At 39.4% G+C, this 27,410-nt stretch overlaps 1 protein-coding gene across 2 annotated transcripts in view; it reads right to left on the bottom strand.

The window, feature by feature from the left end:
• FMN2 (formin 2) overlaps positions 1–27,410 on the bottom strand; it is a 307,908-nt gene that overhangs the window by 150,841 nt on the left and 129,657 nt on the right. For both annotated transcript variants that reach the window (XM_012738321.3, XM_075995507.1), the window contains exon 7: positions 23,039–23,126. In XM_012738321.3, coding sequence (XP_012593775.2) covers positions 23,039–23,126 — 88 coding nt within the window. The remainder of the gene's footprint in view (positions 1–23,038; positions 23,127–27,410) is intronic.

The raw sequence follows: 27,410 nt of genomic DNA, 5'->3' as shown, positions 1-27,410 counted from the left end.
ACAGAAATAGAAAAACCCAACAGAAGGTTTGGAAAATAAATGTGAGAGAATTTCCCAAAAGCAGATAAGAAGAAAAAAAGTTAAGAAAAGTAGACCAATTCAGGAAGGCCAACAACCAAATAACAGTTGGAGGGGGAAAAATAAAGTTGACCAGTTCATGAGAGGAGATCTTAGGGGGTCAAGAAACAAAAAAAGAATTGCATGCTCTATCTGACTTTATATCTATCTTTATATCTGCCAGATATAAAGCAGTTGGTTCACACTCTAGCCTGGCCAACTGCCTAGCTCTCGTCAACTCCCTGTTCACAGAATTCACTGGGGACCTTGCCTCCTCCTCGCAAAGAGGCCCTTAAAAATTTTCAGGGACTCTGAAGCTAGAAGACAGACCACAACTTACAGACTTTTTTCAACTTACCTTCTCACATGAGCCTTTATCTAATAATAGGAATATATTCCCCTTCTTACCCGCCTAAATGTGTGCTTGTCTCTAGGTTTTAAAAAACAAAACAATACAATGGTGAGGAAAACTGTTGTAGGTGGATGAAGAACTGAAAAAGTGATTAACACAAACTGAGCTTCCACAGCTGGGGATAGCAGGAGGATTTTCACAAGGGATATCATCTGTATTATGGTGGAATTAAAGAGAAATAAGAGCTGAAGGTCAATATCTTTGAGTTTCTTGGGAAATAAAATGAAAAACACAGGATGAGGGTAAAAATGTCATCCATTCATGTTTGTTTATGACTCAATCCTGCCCCCAGCTTCAGAGATCGGCTACTGCAGGGAGTGAAGTGGCACCTAGTCAGGAGATAGCAAAGAAAGTAAATGAAATATGAATCAATTCTTGAGAATTACCCACTTGACAATACAGCAAAAAGGTTAGATATGTTTGAATCAGTTAAAAGCTGTTTTCAGCTGTAAGGAAGACAACACCTGATAAACAGTGACAAAGTTGAGATAAGTCAACATTGATTCAGGGGCTAAACAAAAGGTTAGGGCCAAAATTTTTTAAGGGATCTTTAAATGCCTTTTCCTAATGTGGAAAAACTTCTGCTAAGGCTCCATCCAGTCACTTTTATGTTACAGGCAAAATAAAGGAAGAAAAGGGAAAGAAACAAGAAAGAATATGCAATGCCTATGAATCATGAATATTTGGCAGACTCCTACTTATGTCTCATTTGCCAGATCAGTTTCCTATTGCTCACCTGGAATGAAAGGGAAGCTGGAAAGTGCAGTTCTTAATGTGGAAAAACTGAACATTATCTCTTAACAACATCACACTTTCAAGCTCTCGTCTGAGAAATCTCGGAAACAGAATCACTCCCGAACTACCACAACTCACAGTGGCCTCCCCTACCTCTCGATCCCTATTAATAAAAGTCATCTGATACACTTTAGATATTCCATTCCTTCTTTGGTACAGAAGCATGTGCGCTGTCTCTCCAAGATGATTTTTTAAAGCCCGATAGCAAGGACCTTGTCTTAGACATCATGAGATCATGCCAGAGTGCCTTGCGTATAGCAGACAACTAAAGAATTATACGACTTGGAAAGACAAAAGTCATCACTGAACCTTCAGAAAGAAGTCGTAATGGGTGACCTTAAGAGAAAGAGACAAGTCACACATTTGCCTTGTTGGCCCCATAAATCCACAGAGGCAAAAACACCTAAGAAAGCAAACGCCAAACGCAGACGTGGGCAAAAGTATCTGCTGCAAATGGCACTACAAGTATAAACAGCTACAGGATACTCAAGAGAGTATCCTGCAAAGTGCAAAGCGAAACAGACATTACTAGGGGAAGAAGCCTCCTTTTGCCTCCTCCACACCTACAACCTATGGTTTATGCAAATGGTCACTTTTTACTCATTCAGGAGTTTCTAGTATTACCTTAATTGTTCTGCTGAAAAGATATAAAAAGAAAAAAAAAAGAAGAAAGGTTGGTAGAAATGCCTAAACGTATTATCCCTAAATTTTTATGTGAAACTCAATAAAGCATAGAAACCTTTAGTAAGTGCATGTCACTGTGCAATTCGATGACAATGGAGTCAAGAATCGTATCCAGTGTTTCTTTATAAGGAAATACTGATGTGCTAATACCCAATTGAAAATCTGCACACCTGGGGAATTACTTTAAAAACTGTCAAAATGTATTACATAACAAAACTTTCCTAAAGATGCAGCCAACCAATTTTTTAAAACCTTGTTTGGTTTTCCTTGGCTTAGTTAAGTGAACATATCCAACAATTTATGAAAACTAACATTTCTTGGACAGAGAGAAAGACACTTGCTACCATATTCGCGTGTCATTTTATACTTGCTAAGAAGATGAAACACTATATTTGCATTCTTTCCACATCCCACCACCAAGCATGCCTGCGAGTTGAGTATGCACACAAACACACACATGCGTGGGAATCTTGCCAGAAGACGTGTTGCTAGGCTTTAACATACGTGTGAAACACACAAGCTCTTGAACAGTATTTCAATTAATTGTTAGAATCACCTAAAGGGCATAAGTTAAATGGAAAATATATCAACTGTATTCTTTTTTTGATTACACATTAAAATGGTGGCATTCATTCCTTATATTTGTATGACTCCTAAATTTTATTATTGGTCTTCTGATTCAAGTCCCCAGTTTAAACATCAACGTGTTTACTGAGAAGTTTTAATTTACTAAAATAATAACTCAAAAGTTGTAGTTTTCTCCCCAAATTATTTGAAACTTAAACCTTGTGCCTGGAGTTCAGACAGAACTGAACTAAAAATGTGGATTTGTGACTAACCAGCTGTGTGTCTCTTAGAGAGACTTGGTAAGCTCTTTGAGCCTCAGTTTGTTCATATGGGAAATAGTTATACCACTGATAATGTTACTGTCTCCTCAAATGGATTGTAAATATTAGAGGTAGTTCCTCTATTGAAAACATAGTACTTATCATAGCAGGCACTCAAAAATGAAAGGCTCTTAGTTCTCTCTAAATATCTGAATATCATATACACTTTCATAAAAGTAGGTATATTTGCTCTTATAAAGCAAAATTTAAGTTAGAAACAAGAGTGCATTCTTCATGTTACTGTTTGGACCTTAAAAATAAAAGAAGGGTAGCACATTAGAATCCCCTATCTGTATCCAGTTGGGCTAATTCCCAGCTGTACTGAGGCTGAACCAAAGTACATGAAGACCTGTTTAAAGAATGATGAGAAAACGGGTCATTTTCAAATCAGCAGGCCATGTATACATTTCTCTACAGTAAGAAATACACAATGTTGAAAATAACTTAGAAGTACTGCTCTAAAAAATGACAGTGAAATAATCACATTTGTCCTTTCCTTATTACATATAAATAAAAATTTGCTAATGATAGGACATTGAAAGGAACCATTTAACTACAAGATACATATGTACTCATTTCAGAAACATATTTTTAAATAACAGAAATTGATGCTATTGGGCATGGTGGCTTATGCCTATGATACTAGCACTTTGGAAGGCAGAGGTGGGATAATCACTTGAGGCTAGGAGTTATAGACCATCCTGAACAACATAGTGAGATACCATCTCTACGAAAGGGAGGGAGGGAGGGAGGGAGGGAGGGAGGGAGGGAGGGAGGGAGGGAGGGAGGGAGGGAGGAAGGAAGGAAGGAAGGAAGGAAGGAAGGAAGGAAGGAAGGAAGGAAGGAAGGAAGGAAGGAAGGAAGGAAGGAAAGAAAAATTAGGTGGGCATTGTGGCTCACACCTGTAGTCTCAGCTACTCGGGAGGCTGAGGCAGAAGGATCACTTGAGCCCAGGAGTTTAAGGTTGCTGTGAGCTATGATGGCATCACTATACTCTAGCCTGGGAAACAAAGCAAGACTTTGTCTTAATAAAAAGAAAGAAAGAAACTGATTAAATAATTATAAAACATTTGTATTTATCCACAAAGATGTCAGAATAGCTGCTTGAAAACATTACTTATTCACTAAGTGAATATTCATAGAGTTCTAACTCTGAGTGAGGTACCCTTCTCAGCCCTGCAGATAACAGTGTAAACCAGACAGCCATAGCTCCTGCCCTTGTAGGGTTTACACTTTATTAGCAAACAGTTAAAATGCTGTCTTCCCTAGACAGGAAGAAAATTGAATTTTATAGTGTTCTATAATTTAGAAATTGTTTTCATTTATACTATCTTTTCCTTCCAGGCAGTTTAACATGCTGAAGCTTCACTGTAAGAGGTACAGACAACGAAATGCTAGGATTCTATAGATTTTGTACTTCGGCTACATAAAGAAAGGCTTTCCTGTTGGAAAAAAATAAATCCAACACACAGTCCAACACTGGTACATCTCAAGCATACTTGCTTATACAAGGTTAACGACATAAGTTACTGATTAAGTCGGTGGACTTCATACACCTATGGGCCTGTTTATAAGAGCTGTACAAGTTAAATTGTTAGAGAACAAATGCATTTTGTTTGAGTCAGTATGTCGCCGTCTTGTCTAGGCAGGGGGAAAAAAAATGGATACCAAGACTGTAATCCTTTTGGAATAAAATCTTTAAATGCAAACATGATTGCTATTGTAGACTGTTTAATCTAGCGATATTGTATTTCATTTCTGTTTTTGGAGAGGTTTGTTGATTTGACCATACTGGGTACAACTCAATGCTTATCTCAACTGTTTAGATAAGATTTATTTGACTTTGGCAGGTGACAAAATCTAGGGTGTGGAATAAGGGAGGTAGAAAAAAAGACTGGCATGTTCCCAGATAGTGTTTATTTTAAGCATAGTGTATAGATGAGCAAAAAGTTTCAAACAACGCACTGTACTTCATGTAAAACATCCACTGTCTGTTGAATGTTTTCTGTAAACCAGCACTGCAAAATGTCCTTTATTGGGCATAACGGACTTCACCTTCTTGCTTAGGTAAACATTTACACTCTTGTAAAAGAAAGCTTAGTGAGTTCCCCTGGAAATAGGACCCAAACTCTGGGATCACATTTTGCCACTGTTTTCTAACACATGCTCTAAAACGAGAACAGTAATAAATTTTATTTTGAATGCAAGCATATATATTGCTCCATACGTCTAGAATCTATCAGAAATCTAGAATGCCTTATGCCAAAATAACTTTCATACCAATACTACTTTTATCAGTGTAATTCTACACAAATATGTCTCACCTTAAAAAAAAAAAAACCAAAAAGGAAAAGCTTGAATTTATAAACACAATGATTATAATCATGACTTTAAAGCAAAGAAAAAAAACATTTTTTAAAAATAATTCATCTACACATTCACTTAAATAGTCAACTTCTTTCATATATATACTGGCAGACATGTTGAGGTAGAGGAAGAAACTGAGAGGTTTAGTCACTAAAATTTTAAAAATTTATCAAAAATAAAAAAAATTATGATGTGTGATTGAGAAGGTTAGAGCTTATATACCAAGATTAGACATGTTATGGTAATGTCTTTCAGTGTACTACAGAGATGATCTTAATTAACTTGTGCTTTATGACTATTTTTCCAAAATATTGAAAAATATGAAAAATCTAACACCCACAAAATATTTTATCATGATCCCCTTGGAATAATTTCATGTTAATGTAAATCAACATGAAGTTAATATGTGCAAAAATCTGATTCATTGGTTTATCTGTATGTTGAGTCCTATTTTATTTGTTCAGTTAATGAAGGCTTTTCCTTTTTCTCGCTGGATGCATATATTCGTGTGTAAGAATTAATTTAAAGTCAGAGGATGAGGGATCAGTTAAATACAGGGAAAAGTTTCAAATATTAGGATTTCTCTGACAATGCTTTTAAGTGAATAAAAAGTTACTTCTAGGCATAAGACAAGCTTTTCACATATAAGATGGAATTGTCTCTGTTAAATTCTTTCACTCACATTTTTGAACTTTAATTAAACTTCCATAGGTGACAGGTCAATGCAAAGCTGGCTGCTGGAGGGAATTTCCCTCTTCCATCCATACTCCCTCACACTTTCCATTCTCCAGAGTTCAGTGACTACTACCCCCCGTTTAAGTGATGCCTTGACAAAGGCATCTATCAATTTTGCTTCTCCCAACCTCTTTCCTCCCTCATCACTTTAAATATGCAGTGACTTTCAGCATCCCTGCAACTGTGACACTCCACACATGTCGATTTAATTGACCAAGATGCATCTGTCCTCTTCTCATGGTGTTAGAAACTTCTTTTCAATTAAAGAAAACCATTGTTATCGTCAGAGCTTGCAGACATCCCTTGATCACTGGCAATGTGTGCAAATGGTAAAAACATAGAATGGATGGCCGGGCGCGGTGGCTCACGCTTGTAATCCTAGCACTCTGGGAGGCCGAGGCGGGCGGATTGCTCAAGGTCAGGAGTTCAAAACCAGCCTGAGCGAGACCCCGTCTCTACTATAAAAAAAAAATAGAAAGAAATCAATTGGCCAACTAATATATATATATAAAAAAAAAATTAGCCGGGCATGGTGGCTCGTGCCTGTAGTCCCAGCAACTCGGGAGGCTGAGGCAGCAGGATTGCTTGAGCCCAGGAGTTTGAGGTTGCTGTGAGCTAGGCTGACGCCACGGCACTCACACTAGCCTAGGCAAGAAAGCGAGACTCTGTCTCAAAAAAAAAAAACAAACAAACAAACAAAAAAAAAAAACACAGAATGGGCTTCGCTGTTCAGAAAAGCTTCAGGTGGAAGCCTTGGTTGGAGGAGAGGTTTAACCTACATCAGGATCCATGAACATTAAGTATAGATGTGCTCCGTTGTATACTACTACTTCTGAGTCTCTTCTCCCCACCTGACCAACTAGATCAGTTCAAGCTCATGTTGCTCTATGAATAGAGCAATAGAAGATTCCATCCAAGGAAATGAACTATAAATTCAGGAACTTTCTCCATAGTTCCATACCTCCCGGGGCTCCATGGACCAAGAACCTCTTTCTGCCATTACAGAAACCTGTTAATGTCTTTTCCTTCACTGTTCCTGTACCTAAATAATCCCATGAAAATCAAACCATTAAAAAGCAATGCAGACTTCAAATTTCACAATTCACACACATAAGGATTCTTTTGCATTTTTGTTTATTTAGTTTCAAAGTATACGGAGTCAATGTAAATATATCTGTGTCGGGGAAAATGGTTGCTAGTGGCTAAAATACTTTGCCAAAGCACTTAAAAATTTTAATCCCAGCTGAAATTATGATCCTCATTGTTCAAGAAGAAGCAATTTCCTATTAATAAATTTCTAGGAGAATATCACATCTCCTTCCGTTCCCCTTTCTTCTAAGCTGAGGAGATAGGAGAATAAGGATATTTGGCTACCACAAACCCACCCTGTCTTCCAAAATTCCTTTTTGGCACAGAATGAACAAGTTAAAATTGACACTAAAAGTTAACTCCCCAGACTTCATTCTGTTTCAACACTTTAAGCCTTTCATTAAGTATTCTGAAATTACTACTTAAGAGTATCACAGATGCTAAAAGAGTGATGTAATGTCTTCGTGACACCCAGACCTAGGGCTACGTGCAGGAGATGACAGGGCTAAAGCACTCCAAAGATCATGGCCAAGATAACAACTGACCCTCCACTGCTGACTCAAACTGCTCTGCCATAGTGGGACCAGGAGCCTCAAACACCTGTTTACATAGCTGTGAATTAAACTTTTAAAAGTGGGCACTTAACAATAAACAATATACGTGTACTGTAACAGGAATTAGGGATCACCAATGAATAAATTAAAAATAAATAATTCATCTCAAAAGTGCAAACTGTGCATTTTTGTAACTATTATATACATTTCGAACATTTCAAAAAATAGCAAAGCCTGTTAGGATTTAAATGAATATTGGGGTTTCATTTAACATGAACACAATATGCTTAAATTTATTACTTACCAAACATCTAAATATTTCAAAAGCCTTGACTCAGGTAAATAAGTAATGTTAGCAGACTCAGGTACTTAAAAGTTGGATGAGGCATAAGCTTGATAAGACACATCCTCTCCCTTTATTTATTTTTTTAAAAAAGGAGAAAGGCATAGCATGACTGCATTCAAATATAGCAGTCCAAAAGCATGGAAGCTAACAGGTCTAAAACACATTGATCATGCCAGATTTTAAAGTGGGAAAGTCTAAGAATTAAAAGAAATGTATCTGTTTTCAAAAGAAATAATTATATCAACTTAGATCCTACAAATAACTCAATTAGTATTCTCTTCCAAATGGCTACTAAGAAAAATTCTCAATGTTGGTATGCAACAGCCTACCAAAATGGCAATCAAATTTTCTGTTTACATTTAACTACTAGTTCTTTACCTATAAACATAAATATTTTAAATTTATCTTTACATGAATGTTAGCAAATCAAGAAAGCTGTTACTGTTTATGCTTTTTCAATAGAAGAAACATTTAATAAAACCAACTGTTCAATGAAAATAATTCAAATGCACAACCTGATTTTAAAACACCTTCTAATTATCTGCTCCAAAACTCAATTTCCCAGGTGAACTGGTGTCATATTTGATAAGCAAATGAGGAAATCTTGAGCATTCTGCCTCCTTTCCAGACAGAGCTACTAAAAATATATAATATACTCAATACAGAATACATCTCTCTCTGCCCTTCACTTTCCATTTGTTTTAATTCCTCACCCATCTATTAATAGAATACCCTATAAACAACAATATAGTAGATTCAAACAGGGTATAACCTCAAGGATGTTGTAAAAACTTACATGTTTGGGGAAAATTGAACAGCCCAGTGTAGCCTGTGCCATGAAGACCACAATGGCAAATGTGGTCTCGTTTGGAAAAGAAAGGAAAACAGTGACGCATACCCCAGTAAGCAATCGGTTCTTCCACTAACAATGTTCACTGTGCATTTTCCTTTTGCTTATTAGGTGCAACTAAGGGTTCACATGAGGATCTCAGATGACTGACTCATTTTAAGCACGTAATTATCCTCTACATGATCCCCAAGGTGGGGTCAAAGTTGTCTCTTGTCAGTCTCACCAAGACACACAATCCATTGGCCTCCTCCCCATTGTATTGTCCCTCACCTCTTTCCCTTATGTCCTAACACACATCAACAATGCACCCTGATTTATTCCTTTCCACACATGTACATCCTTGCATTCCTCTATGCCTCCCACAAAGTACCACACTCAAATGGCAAAAAAACCCCACACCTGTTAAGACCCCCTCTTTGCATAACTCTATGCCTGTGTCCCACACAGCTGAGCATCTCTGAGAGAAATACAAACCACCCTTAAGATCATGGCCACTGACCTCAAGAAGGCCCTTCATGGCTGGCCACCCATCATACTATACTTGCCTAGCCGGTCGTCACTCTGCCTCTCTGCTAAACAACTCTGTCTCCTGTCCCCTCTAATCTCCAACTCTTCCCTCAACGTCCTGACTCTCCGATGATGACCATGTTTCTTACTGCACTCAGCAAAGAGAAACAATTAAAAGAGAACTCCCACAAGCCCCTATCACCACTTCTGCCAACCTGGCCGCCTCTGTGCTTCACCTTCTTCTCCTTCTTGTGCTCCTGAGGATGAATGGCCTCTGCCCCATCTAAGGCCACCCTTGCCCTACTCAGGGACCTCACTCTGACAATCCCTCCCCTCTCTCCTATACACTCGATTCTTCCATTCCAAAGGGGTCATATGCATGGTTAACAAACATCCTATGCCTTCTCTCAGCTTCAGAATGCCCTTTCTTCACACCAGTTCCTCCCTGCCCAGTTACCACACCAGGTTCATGCTCCTCCTCTCGGCAGAGTGTGCACTTGAGTCTCCAAATCACTCTCTTTCCATTCTCTCCCAAGTGCGTGGGGTCTGGCCTTCACCACCACACCAAACTGCTCTTGCCGAGGTCCCTGATAGCCACCACCTGTCTTCACTGATCATTCCCTTTTCCTTGGAAATCGTTCTTCACTTGGTTTCAAGACAAAACACTCTCTTGGTTTGCCTCCTACCTCTCCGACAACTTCCTATTAGTCTCTGTTGGTTCGTTTTCCCTCTGCAAACTCTCAGTGCCAAACTCCAAGAGCTCAACACTTAGGTTTCTGTTCTTCCCCACCTACATTTACTCCCTTGACTTAAATAGCATCAAGATGCTGATGAATTCCATTCTGTATCACCAGCCTGAACCTCCTACTAAATCTGAAATTATGTTTCCAACTGTCCAACCCCGCTTCTCAGATGTTTAACAGGTATCTCAAATTTAACATGTCCCACATGGAATTACTGATCTACCCTCTCGAACCTGCTCTTTCTGCAGTTTTCCTCATCTCAGTATATGCAACTACAACCTTTCATCAACTCAGGCCAATAACCCTGGAGTCCTCTTTTTTTTCTTGCAGTCTACCTCAGCAAATCCTGTTGCTTCTACCCTCGGGACATGTTAACAATCTGACTGTCTCACCCATCCCCACTGCTACCCAGGCCACCAGCACCTGGCATCTGGGTTACTGTGATTATCTCTTCATGGCTCACTCCGCCTCCCTCCCCTGCCCTCTATCCTGTGCACGGCAGCAGCAGAGCATTCCTCGGAAGACCTAAATCAGACCAGTCTTTCCTCTGCCGAACCCCTCTATTAGTATTTCAACTTTCTTGGAGCAAAAGTCAAAGTTCTTAAAAAGCCACAAAGTCCATATACAGCCTGCCCCACCCCCAATTATTTATCCAAAACACATCTCCGACTTCCCAACTTCCCTCCTCCATGAGTACTCTTCAGGCACACTCAGCACCATGCCGGTCCTTTGATGTGCCAGGGCATTATTGCCTCAGGACCTTTGCACGTGACTGGTCCTTCTCCCCGGCCTGCTCTTGCCACAGATACGTATGGGGTTACTTGGTCTTCAGGCTTTCCCTGACTGCTCCCTCCCTCTCATTCTGGGCTCCCCGTTTCCATTTCCCTTCTTTTGTTTCTCCCACAGTAGTTATCAGCATTTGACATACCAAACATTCTTTTAATTACTTTTCCTCTACTGGAATGTAAGTTCTACACAGTCACAAATTTTTCTCTCTTTTTTTTTTTTTTCTTTTAAACAGAGTCTTGCCTCCCAGGCTAGAGTGCAGTTGTGGAATCTCAGCTCATTGCAGCCTCAAACTCCTGGACTCAAGAGATTCTCCACCTCAGTCTTCCAGATAGCTGGGATTGCACCACCCCACCTAGCTAATTTTTAATTTTTTTTTTTTTTTTTTTTTTTTGAGACAGGCACTATGTTGCCCAGGCTGGCCTTGAACTCCTGGCTTTAAGTGATCCTCCAGCCTCGACCTCTCAAAGTGCTGGGATTATAGGCATGAGCCACTGTGCCTGGCCAATTTTTGTCTCTTTGTCTTCATCTCTGCGTCCTACTGCCAGAAACGGAGCTTGGCACAAAGTTGGCAAACCGTTAATATTTGAGTGAATGAATGATGCAACTTTGGAAGACATCAAGGAAGGAAAGAAGGCAGTGGGAATGAATGAATGAATCATGGCCTCTTTGTTGTTAATGTCGATGCTGACATCTTTCTTTGTGGGAAGAATAGGAGCTAGTGAGTACAACAGCAAAATCGGTCATTCTAATACACCCTAACATTCCTAAGAAAGTCTTTTACTAAGGTGATCATAGCATTTGATTGAATGAATTTTTCGCCTTATCTCTCTAACTGGTACAGAAGTTGGTCATAGAGAGAGAGACCCTCCACTCTGTAGCTTTCTCTGGCAAAGCGCATTCGAGCGTCACCTGAACCACAGAACTAATGGTACAACAGGTAGTGATCATAGAAGGAATTCCAAAGGAAATCCTCTAGGATATCCACCAAATGACCTCTTTGTAGCCTGCACAGCAGTCTTTTCCTCTGTGTCTCTGTCCCCACTGCCCTCTCCCCTTAACCACCTGCCTCTCCTCCCACCCCCGCCATGCCCCACGCACACACCCAGTATAAATGTGTACTCTAGGCATACGGGACAACACTAGAGGGCTACACCTGTCAACTACAGCCTCTAGCCAGTAGACTGGTTTTATAGTTAAGAACCATGGAGGGGAAAAAATATCATGCACCATTTTTCCAGCGTAAACCACTGATGCAATCACTCCCACTGAGAGTTCTCAGGAAGGACAGCAGAGGTTCAGAGCACAGATCTGGATCCAGGCTGACTATGTTCAAACTGTGGCCCCACAGTTTGCTGATTAAGGTTCCTTTGGTACTCTATTCCTCAGTGTTTTCATACCAAAGATGCGGATAATAACATCACGTACCTCATATAGTTGTTGCAGGCCTTGATTGGTGGTGTTCACTATTATTATCAGCCATTGTCTATCTTTAAATTTGGGATCATAGAAAAATAGCATTCATGGGAATTTTTCAGATGATCTATGTTAATGTCTCACTCAATTCAGAGATTCTCTTTACAAGTGGATTCACAAGGACTTCATACTGTTTTGGACAATGGTAGAGAACACTGCTCTGAAGTTCCACCATTTCCTCATGTGAGCCTGTGGTAGCTCCAACAGGGGAAAACTCATTCCTTCACAATCTATCTTGGAAGTGACAAAGTTCATACAGGGAATTGGAAATTGTGCTTTTTATCTTTGTAGGCCTTTATGTGCAGCTTATTCTCTTAATCATACATACATAATAATTTGTTTTAAATGTTTAACTAATTTTAAAATGTATTCAGACATATTTGGCTCAAAGTGCTACCAAGGAAGTGGAAGTCTTGTAGTCATATGTGACCACGTAAGAAGATGCAAGATAGCAATCAGCATGACATATTACTGCAGCCGTGCCAAAAAGTAACATGCCATCACATGCCTGCAGTGTTTTAGCTCTTTTATCTGATGTCTCAGCACACTGAACTTAGGAGAATTGCTGTGACTGTATTTCTAGAACGCACCTCATAGGAAAAAGGACACATGTGGCTCAAGAATGGAAAAGTGGACAGAGCCAACCATTTCATCCTCTCCTCACCTCCAGTACTCTCAGATCCTCACTTCATCTGACGGGTAAAGAGGGCCAGAAAGCATCTTGAACATCACTACACTGGGATGCTGGAGAAGTGCTTGCCAAAACACACAGAATGCGACAGAAGCCAATTTTGAAATACAAACGTGACTCTAGTTATCAAAGGGGCCGCCCCACTCCCCAAAATAACAGTCCAAAGCCCAACCCTCTCAAGGATTATGCAAAAGGAATATTTTTTTTTTCCTAAAAACCACACCTTTAACACAAAGTAGCTCAAGGGCCAAAGTCAATGTGATTAATTATGGGCTCACACTATGTGCTCTGCACTCAGATTTGGGCTCTACCTCCACGTGTGCCCATGTGGTCCCGTGCAGTTCCATTAACAGCTGCCCAGTGACTGTGAGGAACAGATGCAGCATTAAGGGGGAACTGCCCTGAGCTGCAGTGGCCTGTCTCCTGGTTCACAGAGTCATCCTTCTAGTGTGGGGTCAGGAGGTTGGCAAAAATAAACATACAAACAAATACATTATACGTGATGCAGACAGTAAGTGCAAAGAAGGAAAAGATAACTACATCCAAAGCTCGCAGCTTCAATCCAACCCCAAATATTATGCTCCTTCTTCCCACAAAAGTATAACTGAAAAGTCCAACTGTTGAACAATCTCATAAAAATATAAGCTTAGTTCAACTCAGGGTTTTTGCTGAACCTGTAATGAAAGACTTATAATTCATTTAACCTTGATTTAATAATCTATGTGTGACTTCAAATGATATATGAGGTCTTTCTTTTATTTAAAAAAAACAACTCTAGGTAATGAACTTATAGTTTAAATTAAAACATAGCCTGATATTAAATTTCTGAAAGTAGGTTTTAATGAAAGTGTACTATCTCACATGCACTTTTCTCCACTACAAGGCTACAATTGATGAAAAGGTTACACAGGCTCACTGGAGCCCACTTTCTTCTCAAATTTCTAATTCTAAGTGACTTTACATTTCAATGAAAACCATTCACTAAACCTCCCAATAGCATTTACTACATTTTTAATGTCTCAATAAATATAATAAACAGGTCTTAAAATTCTATATCCCATGTGACGAAAACACTTAAAATAAAGGTAAAGAAAGGGCATGAAGCAATTTCTAGGCAAGCCTTATAAACTTGAGTTTCACAAAGAAACCAGACACTGAAAAACCTAGTGGGAAAAAAGCAACATTGCCCATGTTGAGCCCAATTTTTGGGAATATTACAAAAATAAACAATTGATTATAGATACACTTTCTTATGGTAATTAATAGGCAAGTGAAAAAGCTTGTGTCTCCAAGAATGAAACCAGACTCTATGAAAAGGGCCTGGAGTTTGTAATCTACAACGTGTTTGGTAGAAAATTTCATAAGAAAAACATTATTCAGTGGCAGCGCAGTGGGGTAAAAGAACTGCTAGTGTGTAAGCTATCCAAACACACGCAAACAGAGTCACCATAAAATGACCCTTTAACATTCTCAGGATTCAGAAAGGGTATTTCCAGACTTTTAAAGAAGTGTTCTTATACTTTATATATTTACTTATTTATTTATCATATCCATCACCTCCAAATATTTATCATTTCTGTGTGGTGAGAACATTTAAAATTCTCTTGTTTAGCTATTTTAGAATATACATTATTATTAACTATAGTCACCTTGCTGTGCGATAAAACACCAGAGCTTATTCCTCCTAAAATTTTGTACCCATTGACCAACATATCCCCTTTCCCATCCCTTCTCCCTGCCCGCATTCCCAGGCTCTGGTAACCACCAATTTGCTTTCTAATTTTATAACTTTGACTTTTTTAGATTTCACATATAAGGGAGATCACACGGTATTTGTCTCTCTGTGTCTTCTTATTTCACTTAACATAATGTTCCCTAAATTCATCCCCATTATCGCAAAATGACACAATTTCCTGGTTTGTTGAGGCTGAATAGTATTCCACTCTCTATATATTGTAATCCAATCATCCGTTGAGAGACATTTAGGTTCTTTCCATATTTGGGCTTTTGTGAACCTGAAACTATAAAACTATTAGAAGAAAACATAGGGGGAAACTCCATGGAAAAACTCCAATCATTGGGCAATGATTTCTTGGATCTGACCCCAAAAGCACAGGCAACAAAAGCAAAAATAGACAAATGGAATTGTATCAAACTAAAAAGCTTTTATACAACAACGGGAACAATAAATACAGTGAAGAGACAATCCACAGATTGGCAGAAAATATCTGCAAATCATACATCAGATAGGAGCTAATATCAAAATAGATGAACTCAAACTACTAAGTAACAAGAAAACAAATAACCCTATTAAAACATGGGTAAAGGATCTGAACAAACATTTCTCAAAAAAAACCCAACAACATATAAATGGCCAACAGAGATATTAAAAATGTGCAATATCTCTAATCATAAGAGAAATGTAAATTAAAACCACAGAGATACCACCTCACACCTATGAGATTGGCTATTATCAAAAAGAGGAGAGTGTTCTTAAACTTATTTCTAGCTATGAGTATAAAATATAACTGTCAGAAAAAATAAAAGGTCAAAGCAAGGAGTAAAAGCATCTATCTGTGTGTCTACTTAGATTCTACTCATGGCCCACACCAAGATTCATTTCCCCAACAAAGCCAAACTCCTTCCCACAGCTACCTTCAGAGGCCACCCAGAGCCAAGAGTGATGAACGTGGAATGTGGCTGACTCACAGTGCACAGAGACAATGTTTAAGAAACCACACAATTATGGGAGCTTTTCAAAGTTTCCAAAACAAGTTGCTCTCCTTGCAGATAAAATGTAGTCCAAAGACATACCCATGCTCAACTTCTAAGAGATGCTAATATAAATAATCCTCATATTTATCTCCATTCAGAAAACAGAAATGAGCACAGTCCAGTATTATTAATAAAAAGCATCTCAGTAACACTGACCAAAAACCCAGACAACATAACAATCAAATCTGCCTCAGATATGTTCCCCTTGAACTTAACTCCCATATTTTCCCCTCTCATCTCCCAACTCCATCAGAAATAACAGCTCCTGCATCCTACTCTCTCCTTTGTTCCATGGGCAAAGACTTACAGTAGAACCTGTTCAGAGTAAAGAAAGAAGGAATAAAACCTTTAAGTTCTCTCTTACTGGTTGCCCTAAGTTTCAAACACCTCCAAAACCTATAGACACAGCTCATTTCCTAAGAAATACAGGAAGTAGAGGACAACTAACTTTGGTTGAGTGTTTAATATTGGTGTGGGTGTGTTTGTTTACAGGTAAGAGCTCATTTAACAGCCCTCTTTTTTAAGGAGGAAACTGAGGAATAGATATATGAAATATCAAATATTTACCCAGGTTTACTAAGCTAGACGGTTGGCAGAGCTGGTATTTAAATCTGTCTCTGCCATAACAAAATACCATAGACTGGGTAAAGGACAGAGCTTTATTTTCTCAGAGCTCTGAAAGCTGGGAAATCTAAGATCAAGGTGCCAGAGATTCAGTTCCTGATGAGGGCTTTCTTCCTGTGATTTCATTTCACGTTGTGTGGACATCATAGAGTATATTTATATAAACCTGGATGGTATCACCTACTATACATCTAGGCTATACGGTATAGCTATATGGTATATCTCCTAGGCTATAAACCTGTATGACAAGTTACTGTACTGAATACTGCAGGCAATCTTAACAGTATTGTAAGTTGTATATGGAAACATACCTAAACATAGAAAAAGTAATGTGTTGCACTACAACGTCACCAGGTGATAGGAATTTTTCACCTCCATTATAATCTTATGGGACCATCATCATATATATGTGTTCTGTCATTGACCAAAATGTCATTATGAGACATATTTCATTTATCTTAGCTTGGTTCAATCAAGAACAAGCAATTCCATTAGTAATTTCCTTGAAAGTATTTTTTTCCTTATTTAATTCTCAGATATGAAAAAAATTCACAACCTCCTTTCTCTAAAGAACAGAGTCAATGCACAAACTGGGGAATCTGTATAGAAAGACACAATGCGATGAATAGTTTGCTAAATTTATATTTTCTAGTGTTCCAGTAACTCTAAAAAATGAAACAACTGGTGGCCAAAACGATTATGCCCTTTTGCTGGCTTTGTTTTTACGTATGTTGCATATTCTCATTTCATTAGGTAACACGTGCCCACGTTGGGTAACAAGCTTACACGATGCACAGAACAGAAAGCATTGAATTAGGAATCAACGAAACCGGATGCCTCTTCTGGCCCTATTGAGGTAAATAACTAGGCCGGCTTAATCTCTAAGCCTCCGTTCCCTCCACTATAAAATAGAAATTAACTCCCCTCCTCTGGACCATTTTATACAACTGTTAGTGATAATAGTAGAGGGGAGAAGGGAGAAAAAAGCAAAATTCAAGCCAACAGTTATTTTCATCTTTTCACATACCAATAAAAATATTTGATTATGAAAGATCTTAGAATATATATCCTGCTTACCAATAGCAATTCACTTTCTTGTACCTGCTACCTTAGGTAATTTATTCCTAGACAATTTTCAGGATGAGGCTTCTCATCTTTGAACCCTTTTGAGGAAAGTCAATGACAGATCAAAAGAATAGCAACATGACTCCGTTCCAGTGGGAAGTCATAACTAATACTGACATTTCACTGGAATTTCTGATTTAAACCTAAAAGCACGGGTATTGTCCTAGTAAGGTACTATTAACTATGAATTTTTAAATAAAGGGTGTTTAAGGAATCAATTATTAGGCTTAGAGACCAAAGAATAAGCACAATATCGTTGACTGTATAGACTGTATTTCTGACAGAATGCAAGGTTGTTTACATAATTATCTCATTCAAGACACATGATTTTCATAAATCATGTTTAAACAGGACAGAAATTTCAACAAGGACATAAGCTAGCATTCATTGCCCAGGGGCCCACAATTCCCGTTAGCTATAGATGGGGCAGATATAAACGACAAGAAGGAACCACAGCAGTTAATACCCGAGGGCTGGCCATTCCTGTGGGATACTGAAACTTACTTCGATGGGAGGAATCATTGAATATATTTATGTATTCCTTGTTATAATCTCTCTAATCTATTTTAATATATGTTTGCAGAGGGAATGTCATAGTATGTATGAGCCAGTTAAAGCTCCAACTTTATGCATAGTCAGTGGTCCTAATAATAACCTCAGGGATGGCGGTTACACACCCCGGCACTATGTAAGAAAGACCATACTCCAGAGGTAGTTAATGCAAGCTGCTCAGCTATCCCTATACAAATCAGCTAGGGAGGCTTATAATGAGCATACTATTGTCTGAAATGGGCTCTCATTGATGAAACTAAAACTATTCAGGATCTGTGGATTAGTTAAACCTCTTAGAGATATTCCACCTATACCCACTTCCATAGAGTATAAGAATCTAGTGGAGGCTAAAAGGTTGGATCTTTAAGGAGGCTGCCTGAGGCTTAGAACCTAAGCAATACTGGGTTGAGTCACTGGCTGAGTTGGGTTTCAAGTTGCCTGGTATATAGACTATAAGGAAAACGGATTCCTACCTCTACGATGTGTTTGCATCTGTCTGGAGTAAACCTTTTAGATAAGATCATGGTAAGAGCACCTATACGGACAGAGAGCTAGACAACTTCAAGTTCACAAAGCAGGTTTTTCAAACAGTTTTGTTTCTGCTGGTCAATACATAAATATCTGTGTATGAGGGAGGATTAGATCTGAAATTTGTTTCCGTTTCATCTGGCAGTAGGGTGACTATACTAATGTAACTATAAAATTTCCCCCACTTTACACTTGTTATGCAGGCATTATTATTAATAGTGTCACCTCCCACTCTCAAAGTATCCCAGGTATGCTGATAAATTACATGGATATCAGTTAATGAGATGTGAGGGAGCAGATAAAGCCAAGCCTTATGGCATTTGAAATTCTTTTGCACCTACTATTATCTACTAAAATGGACCTAAGGTCTGTGAATAGCATACTGACCCCTGAAATACGGGCCAAGTGTTGTATAAAAAATTTCAACCTATTTTCACAAAACTAAACCACTACTATAAAGCTATAGGATATTCACATAATACCAATTTATGGGAATAACAGACTAAATTATTTGAATCGATCCTTCCACTAACACCTAAAAATTTTGGATAAAATACATTTATAAAAATATCGTAAAGGCATCAAAGATCAGATGAAATAGTAAGGAATTACCATGCTAAACAAAAGGAAAGTGAACCCAGAGAACTGAGCTAGCTTACTAACTGTGTTTGCCCTGAGGGTATTTGTCTATGCCAATAAATCTGAATTTCTATTGACAGCTTCATGAGACCAGGGGCCAAATATCAAGCCCAGAGCTCATTCAACATCCAGATTATAGACCCTTCCCCCCATTAAACTGGGGCTCAAAGGGTTATACTAACTCAGGGAAACCCATCTATGCAGTGGATGAGCAGCTGGCACTGCCTAAAGGGACCCACAGAGCTTGATTTAAGGTAATCCTAAACTTATAATTCCCCTATACCTAGCACACCACACGCAAAAAAAAAAAAAAAAAAAAAAGAGCAAATCCTCTCTGGGAGGCACCTTCATCATAGACTTTAAATTATTCTAAACCACAGAGTGGCATTTTTCAGAGCTGTCATGTTATAACTGCTGGTCAGTTTAGAAATTACCAGATAGATTCACTAATGCACTCCAGCAGCTCAGGCCTTCACTGTAACTTTTACACACACAGAGGTTATTTGGGGGATGCCTCACTTATATTTGCCATATTAATAAACTGAGTCAAGAGCCTGTCCTCTCCTCTCCTCTCTGTCTTCTGCTGTATGCGCTGCTGAGGACTCTGCCTCTGCTGAGCCCATGTCCCTTCTAGGGGCTGCGCCGGGTGTGGCGCTCGGTGCATACGGTGGCAGGGCCACGGCTCGACCTTTGACACCTAGAACCCAAACCTTACATGCACTGATTCCTCTAACAGGGCAACTTTAAAATAGAAACATTACAAAGTAAATGCAACTCCAAAGGAAAGTTGAGAAGGAGAGAAAACGATTCCGGCTGCTCATAACCATATGACAGATACTTTGTTTTAGAGAAACCAATGCCAGTCGTAGGAAAGCACAGTCTCAGAGAAGCAGCGCATCTGAACGAAACTGAAAACAATCTGGACTGCTAAAGAGGCCGGGGTGCGAGCTCGGCGTGTTCCGTTAACGAGCTGCGAGATGCTGGGAGAGAAGCAGGACCGCCAACAGTACCCGGGTCGCTCTTGCACAGAATGCCACTGGAGGTCTGGGTAAATCCTGTGGCCACTTCTCTATCCAGAATCAATGATGTTTATGCTTCTGTGGATTTCTCAGTGGAGGCATGTCCCCAGAGAAGGCAAGTTTATTCTAGAGGCCGCGAGCGGTTCACACATGTAAATCATGGTCCCAGACAGTCCAGAGGCAGAACAGGATTTTATCTACAGAAAGGCACAACCACTCGCTTCTTTAGACTTGGAAGGCGCCCACCCCCTTTTTTGTTTTTTGTTTTTAGAAGACCACGTGCAGGGTTTCAAAGAGACTCAAGCAATCACTTCACGTCCTAATAGGATAAAGTTTATGCGTAATTCTGTATGACCCTTCAACTACTGACGTTCATGCCATGTTATTGTTAGGGTTGCATGTTAAGCGAGCAAATTTTCAATGAACTCACTGGCTTCACCACAGAACACAGATGTCAGGCGGACTCCTTTGTTCATAAGGTTCTCATTATTAACTCAACCCGAGCTGGATATTTGACTGAAGGAAAGGACCATATCATTATTTTCAGATTTCATTCTATGACTTAACAGGGCTACATCTGCCAGCTTTAGAAATACCCAGTCCTTCTTGGCGCCAGCCTTGGCGTTCTCTTCTATGACTACCACCCCAAACGTTTCAGCATGAGGAAGTCTCCCCACCATCAAAACAATTTAATAAAAACTTAAATTGTGATTAAGAGTTACTCATCAATTGACAGGGCATTCCAAGCCGGTGCTATTTATGAATTATTCCACACAATATTTTAAGCCTAACAAATAGAATCCACATTCACAAAGGGGTGAGTGAGAAAGCCAGTTGAATGCTTTCATGATTTATAAGGTCTGCGTTATACTTGAAACCATATTTCTTTAATAGGTAAACTGGCATTCCACTGGATAATTCAATCTGCTTTAAATCTATTCTAAGGTTCTGGGCAGCTTAAGGGACATTCTGAATATAAATTTAATTTCTCTCTTCACCTTCGGGTAATATCTCTCGGCGTAAATGTGATAGGAGGATATGGCATGGTAATGCCTGTCCACTGCAGAATAAAATCCAAGTATTAAAATACTGAATCTAAAGCCATTTAGAAAATGTTAAAAAAAATCACCCTAATTCCAAACATAAAAACTATTCTATACGCTTGGTTAAAGATGTAAGTTAAACCCACAACACGAAGGTCATGGTATCACTGCTTCCCTGTGTCATCCCACTGTCAATAACACTAGTGGGAAAAATAATTTGAAATTATCTTTTGTGGCTATTAGAAAAAACAATTCAGTCCGTCTGTGTGTAGACAAGCCCAGGGGTTTACACTATAGTTGTCCCAGATAACTGGAATAAGGGGGACCAGTTTTTCACCCTAGAAGGTTACATATGATGAATCTGCTTTAGGGACTCTCTTGGCATCTCACAGTATCTTAGAACAGGAGGACTAAGAGCACATCCCACGCCCCACCCAGTGCTCTAAAGACATCGGAAACAGTCATTCAGCCCCAATCACCTTCTCCATGTTAGAAGCAAAATAAAACTAATAGAGTATTTACGGTTGAAATCACAAGGTATCAGGGATTTGTTTTAAAGTACTTAAACAAAAAAAAAAAGTAAAGAAGATAGCTGTTAATAACATTGGCAAAATGTTGATAACTGCTGAAACTGGATGAAGAGTATATGGAAGGCTCATTAAATTCTTTCATTTCATATATTTGAAATTTTATATAATAAGTATTTTTAAAAGAAAACCATACTTATGAAGTTAAAAACACAGTTATTCAGCCTCTTGAAAAGTTTTGTTTTCATTTCATCACTAAACATGGCAATCTAGTTTACTAGTTGACATCTCTAATCACAAGAACATTCTTAAAACAACTGAAACATGCTTTCCTGTAACTCGCAGGCTGGTTGACGCTGATCTGATAGAGAACTTTAGGTTTACGACTTCTCCTTTATATTAGCTTATCAAACACTTGAGACTCAAGGCTCAATCTGTTTTTTTTCTCCTGAGGACTATCTTCTCCGGGTATTTGTCATGTCTGAAACGCCCCACTATCCGGCTCACACTAGTGTTTATCAATAACTCTTGCGTGTGGCATCCAGAAGTATACACTTCAGATATGATCTCAGTAGTTACAGAGCACAGTGGGACTAGGACTTCCTATAATATAGAAACTACATATTTATTAATACAGACTAAATAGATCTGCATTGGACTGGATGTGTCTTTCCCATAATCATATGTTACAATCCTAACCCCTAGTAAGATGGCATTAGGAGGTAGGATCTTGGGGAGGTTATTAGATCGTGAGGATGGAATTCTCATGAATGGGATTAGTGCCCTTATAAAAGAGACCCAAGAGAGCTGTTCTGCCACATGAGGTTACAAGAAGAAGATGGCAGTCTACAACTTGAAAGGAGCCCTCATCACAACCCAAACATGCCGGCACCCTTGTCTCAGATTTCCAGCCTCCAGAACTTTGAGAAATAAATTTCTGTCATCAATAAGCCATCCAGTCTGGAGTACTTTGTTATAGCAGCCTTAACTAAGATCATGTCACATGAGAATTAAGTTCTTAGCAAGGTATAGAAATATCAGACTAGCCAAGTAAATAGTAAACCTTTCTGAAACAATCATGGGAGAAAGTTTGGTAGCACTTACAGGAAATATACTAATCTCCATACACATAGAAATCCTAAATTTAAAATAATTTCACCATCAAACATCATAACCTTTAGCTTGAATTTTAATATTCAACGGATAAATTTTTATTTTTACACTTACCATGTTGTATGTCTTTCATGTCTAAATGAAGACTAGACATTAATATTCCAACTGCTTGCGATCTTTTGTTGCTTAATAACTTGACAACCTAATCAAGAAAGAAAGGAAAAAAGGAAAACATTAATTTAAATTCCAATATGCTTAATAACATATTCTTTAGAATCCTAAATAAAGAACAAATTAAAAGAAAACATCTGTGTCATTACTGAAAGTATTCAAAACCTTTTTTTTTAATGTTTGAAGAGAGAGCTTTTGAGTTTAATATCATAAATCTCCAAAATCAACCATTTTCCACCAGTATTCACCATCAGCCTGAAAGACATATTCTTTACCAGTCTTTTAAGAGCATGATCTATCAACAAGTAAAATTTCTAAGAGTGTAGGAAATAAGTCTGTAAGTAAGTTTCCGTAAAATATCAATTATATGTGATCATTTGCAGCCTCCGACATGGGAAGCGTTCTAGATCCTTAAAACGCAGGTCAACAATTGAAGGGAAAAATGAAAGTACACACAGAGAATCTGCTAAATCAGCTCAGTTGTATCAATATCACAAAATAGAAAATATGCTTTTATTGGGGTCATTTAGAAAGCTCACTGTTTACTGGCAGTTCTTGTCATCCTGCATCTGACCCACATTTTGTGGAGAACTTTCCAACTAGTTAATAGAGGGATACAAGCATCAAATTGAAAGGACTGCACCAGCTCCAATCTCAAGTCTGGGTGCCCAGCGAGTCTTGAAAAGTTAGTGCACACAATTCCAAGAGAAGATTTCCTAAAATAGAGGTAGGCAGACTGTTACAGAACAGGCGTGTTTTAACCATATTTTCCGGATAATAACACACCACCAAGAAATCCTGCTTATGAATCTCTTATCCCAGGTCCTGATCATGTGATTGGCAGCAATTTCTATTTACTCTCAGTGTTTTGTTTTAAATCTGCTTAGAAAAACACTGGGGGAAAAGGAAAGAAAAATGGTTATGGTCAAATTACCAGAAGTGACAGCTGCCTTAACAGCTATCACATTTGTTGACCTTGTCTTCCTTTTTGGTTTAAATTGGGTCAATCACAAAACTAATAAAATAATCATACCCAGCTGTCACACAAAGTCACAGAGTAAAACAATATTCCTAATAGCAATAACAGCATTCTTGGTTCCCCAGCAGCGATGGGGGTGGAGAATAGAACAAAACACTTTCATAAGGACCAACCACAAAAACCTCCCTGATCATTTCTACAAACCTCCCTGATAATTTCTACAAACCTCCCTGATCATTTCTGAAAGCCTCCGTGGTAAGAGACAAGCACTGCTTTCTAAAAAAAAAAAAAAAAATCTACATTTTTATTCTAAATTTGCTCTTTCAACATCTTATTAAATTTCACCTAGAAAAACTAGGTTAAAACTTGAATATTAATCCACTAGTACAGCAAAGTATTTATGTCAATAGCATTGCCATCTTCGGAGCTGAAAAACAGAAATTTAATATAAGAGAAGCAGAAGGTGTGTACTCTGTCCTGAAAACCATTTCTAACCTCAGATCAATGCAATCTGGGCCCATATTCTTGATATAACTGCTTTTTCTAAGGTTTCCTATCATCTTGTGGTCACATCTGAATGGTCACATTTGAATCCACACATAATTGGACCTCCCTATAGTGTTGGCATGTTGATCACATTTTATAGAAAGTCTCTACCCTAGGTCTCCTGCCAGTTCTTCTCGGTCCTTTTAAAGATGAATCGTTGTGATTTCAGCTTGAATATCTGGGTGCCCTGGAGTTCTGTTCTTTACACCTTGTTCTCTTCATTTTATAACCTATAGTATCTCCTGTATAGACACAAATGCTTGCATCTTCAACTTGGCAGTCTGCTACTTTCCTAAAAGTTATCTCCACTTAAACAGCCCACAGAGACCTCTATTCAACATGTCTAAAACCAAACTCTTATCAGTCCCAGACCAAAATCTCTAGCCAGCTTCTCCTCCTTTATTCTACATGTTAAGATAATGATACTTCAATTTCCCATCTACTAACCACAGTTAGAAATCTAGAAATCAGTCTACACACTCCTCCCTCCCATTTACCTGCACACTCTGCTGTGTTATAAAGCTCTGTCAAGTACAGATTCTCCTAATCTTTGGAAACCAACCCTCCTCCTCAACTCAATTGTCAACGCGTAGTTCTATATTATATCCTGCATGCATCAGTGCAAAAGATTTCTAACTGGTCTCCCCCAATCTAGTCCAGTGGTTCACAAAGTGGGCATCATCATCACCTGTGAATGTATTAAAAATGCAAGAAAAAAGTTGGGGAGGGAGGATCAAATGGCTGGCTAGAGGCATCCAGTACTCGCTTCCTCTACAAAGAAGAACAAAAATAGTGAGTAAATAATCACAGGACCAACCTCACCTAAGGAAAAGAGAACACTAGGATTCAAAAGAGGAGTGAAAGGGAAGACCTAAGGCAGGAAGGAGAGGGAAGCAAGGCAGCCTGCTCAGCCAGGATCAGCTGGGACCCCAGAGAGTTTCCCTACTGTGGGACAGGGGTGAGTGAGTGACCCCCCAGGGGTTCACATTCCCACCACAGACTCCTGCACCCTTAGCCCAGGGAGCACCCCTTGACCCACGCAGGCCCTGGGACTAACACAGGGAGCTGCCTGGGGACCACGTGACAGCACTGCTCTGGAGAGGGAGCTCACGCTTCATCCCATATATCCTCGGAGTCAGAAACAGCTACAGCAAGGAGCCATTTTGAGAAGCCAGCCCCGACCAGACGGCACCCTGCCCTGCGGCCCAACAGCCCCTCTGTCTCCACATGCACGGAGCTCCTGTGACATCCCCCATGCACAGCTGGCACCTCTGCTGGCTGCTGCCTCCAGGGCCAAACTACAAAGCCATTTGCCATGACCCTGCCATCCCTAGTAAGGCCATCACACATTTAAAAGTGCATGAAGACAAGCTACCCTGCTTGCAGCCACAACCTGGGGCCAAAGCACACCCTCCCCAGTCACCTGTTTATGGTTGCTATCACTAAAAGAAATCACTCCCTCCCCAGTAGCAGGGCCACGGGGCAGCTGCTACCGCCCTCAGTCCCAACCATTCTGCCAGGGGCCTGGAGACCACTCTTCCTCTGCCAACCATGGCCAGTGTCATACACACCAGCAAGGGGACTAAGGACAGGACTGCTCAGCTCAGCTCCACCACCCTCAGTCCCTGACCACACTGTCCAGAGACCTGGAGATCACCCTGCCCATCCATCACTATTGACAACTGAGCATTCTTTCTAGGGCCTGAGGACAACAAGCCTACGCAACCTGCTGGCACCCACCCACATGTGCCACGTACAGGCTCGGGGACTGGCCTGTCCAACACCAGTGTAGACCATATGGGAGCCAGAGGGGTGTCCCACCACTGCTACTACCATTGCCCACACCATACCTGCTGCCCAGGTGTCCAAGGACCCACTCACCTGGCCCACTGCTGCTACTGCTGGCACCCTAGGAAGCCACCTGGAAGTCCAAGAATGGGCCTGCCTTGACCTACTAACACTTATGCCAGTATACCCTAGGGCCAAAAGATAGGCATGCTCAGCCCACTGCTGCCACCACTGGTACCCCAAAACTGGCCAACCTGGAGTCCCCGTCCCCAGCAAAACTTCACCACAATCTCCACTAACAACTATGATTACAGCTGAAGAAATCATATGAAGACTATACTACTGCAGGCACCCAGAATCAAAACCAAAGTGTTGTACCCAAGGAATATCATAGATACATGATACATCTTCAGGAAAATCTATCAGAAACACATTCAAAAAAATAGAACAAGCAACTGTTACATGAAATACACAAATATCAATGTAAAGACACAAGAAATAGGAAAAAGCAAAGAAACAAGATACCTCCAAAGAAACACAATAATTTTCCAGTAATAGATTCCAATGAAAACTAACAACCAACCGATGTTTGACAAAGCAGACCAAGACATACACTGGAGAGGAGATTCCCCTATTCAATAAATGGTGCTGGAAAATTAGAAAGCTACATGCAGAAGAATGAAACTGGATCCCTACCTATCACCAGATATACCAATTAACACAAGATGGTTTAAAGACTTAAATGTGAGACCTGATACCATAAAACTTCTAGAAATGACTTAGGAAAAACTCTTCTGCATATTGGCCTAGGCAAAGAATTTATGGAATAAGACCTCAGAAGGAAATACAACAAAAACAAATAAAAGGACTTAAACTAAAAAGTTTCTGCACAGCAGAAGAAATAATCAACAGAGTAAACAGACAACCTTCAGAATGAGATAAAATATTTACAAACCATATATTCAACAAAGGACTAATATCCGGAATCTGTAAGGAACTCAA

This window comes from Microcebus murinus, chromosome 19 (genome assembly GCF_040939455.1).
Source record: "Microcebus murinus isolate Inina chromosome 19, M.murinus_Inina_mat1.0, whole genome shotgun sequence".
NCBI lineage: Eukaryota > Metazoa > Chordata > Mammalia > Primates > Cheirogaleidae > Microcebus > Microcebus murinus.
The sequence above is the reverse complement of the archived record's forward strand: the minus strand, read 5'-3'. Positions and strand labels throughout refer to the sequence as shown.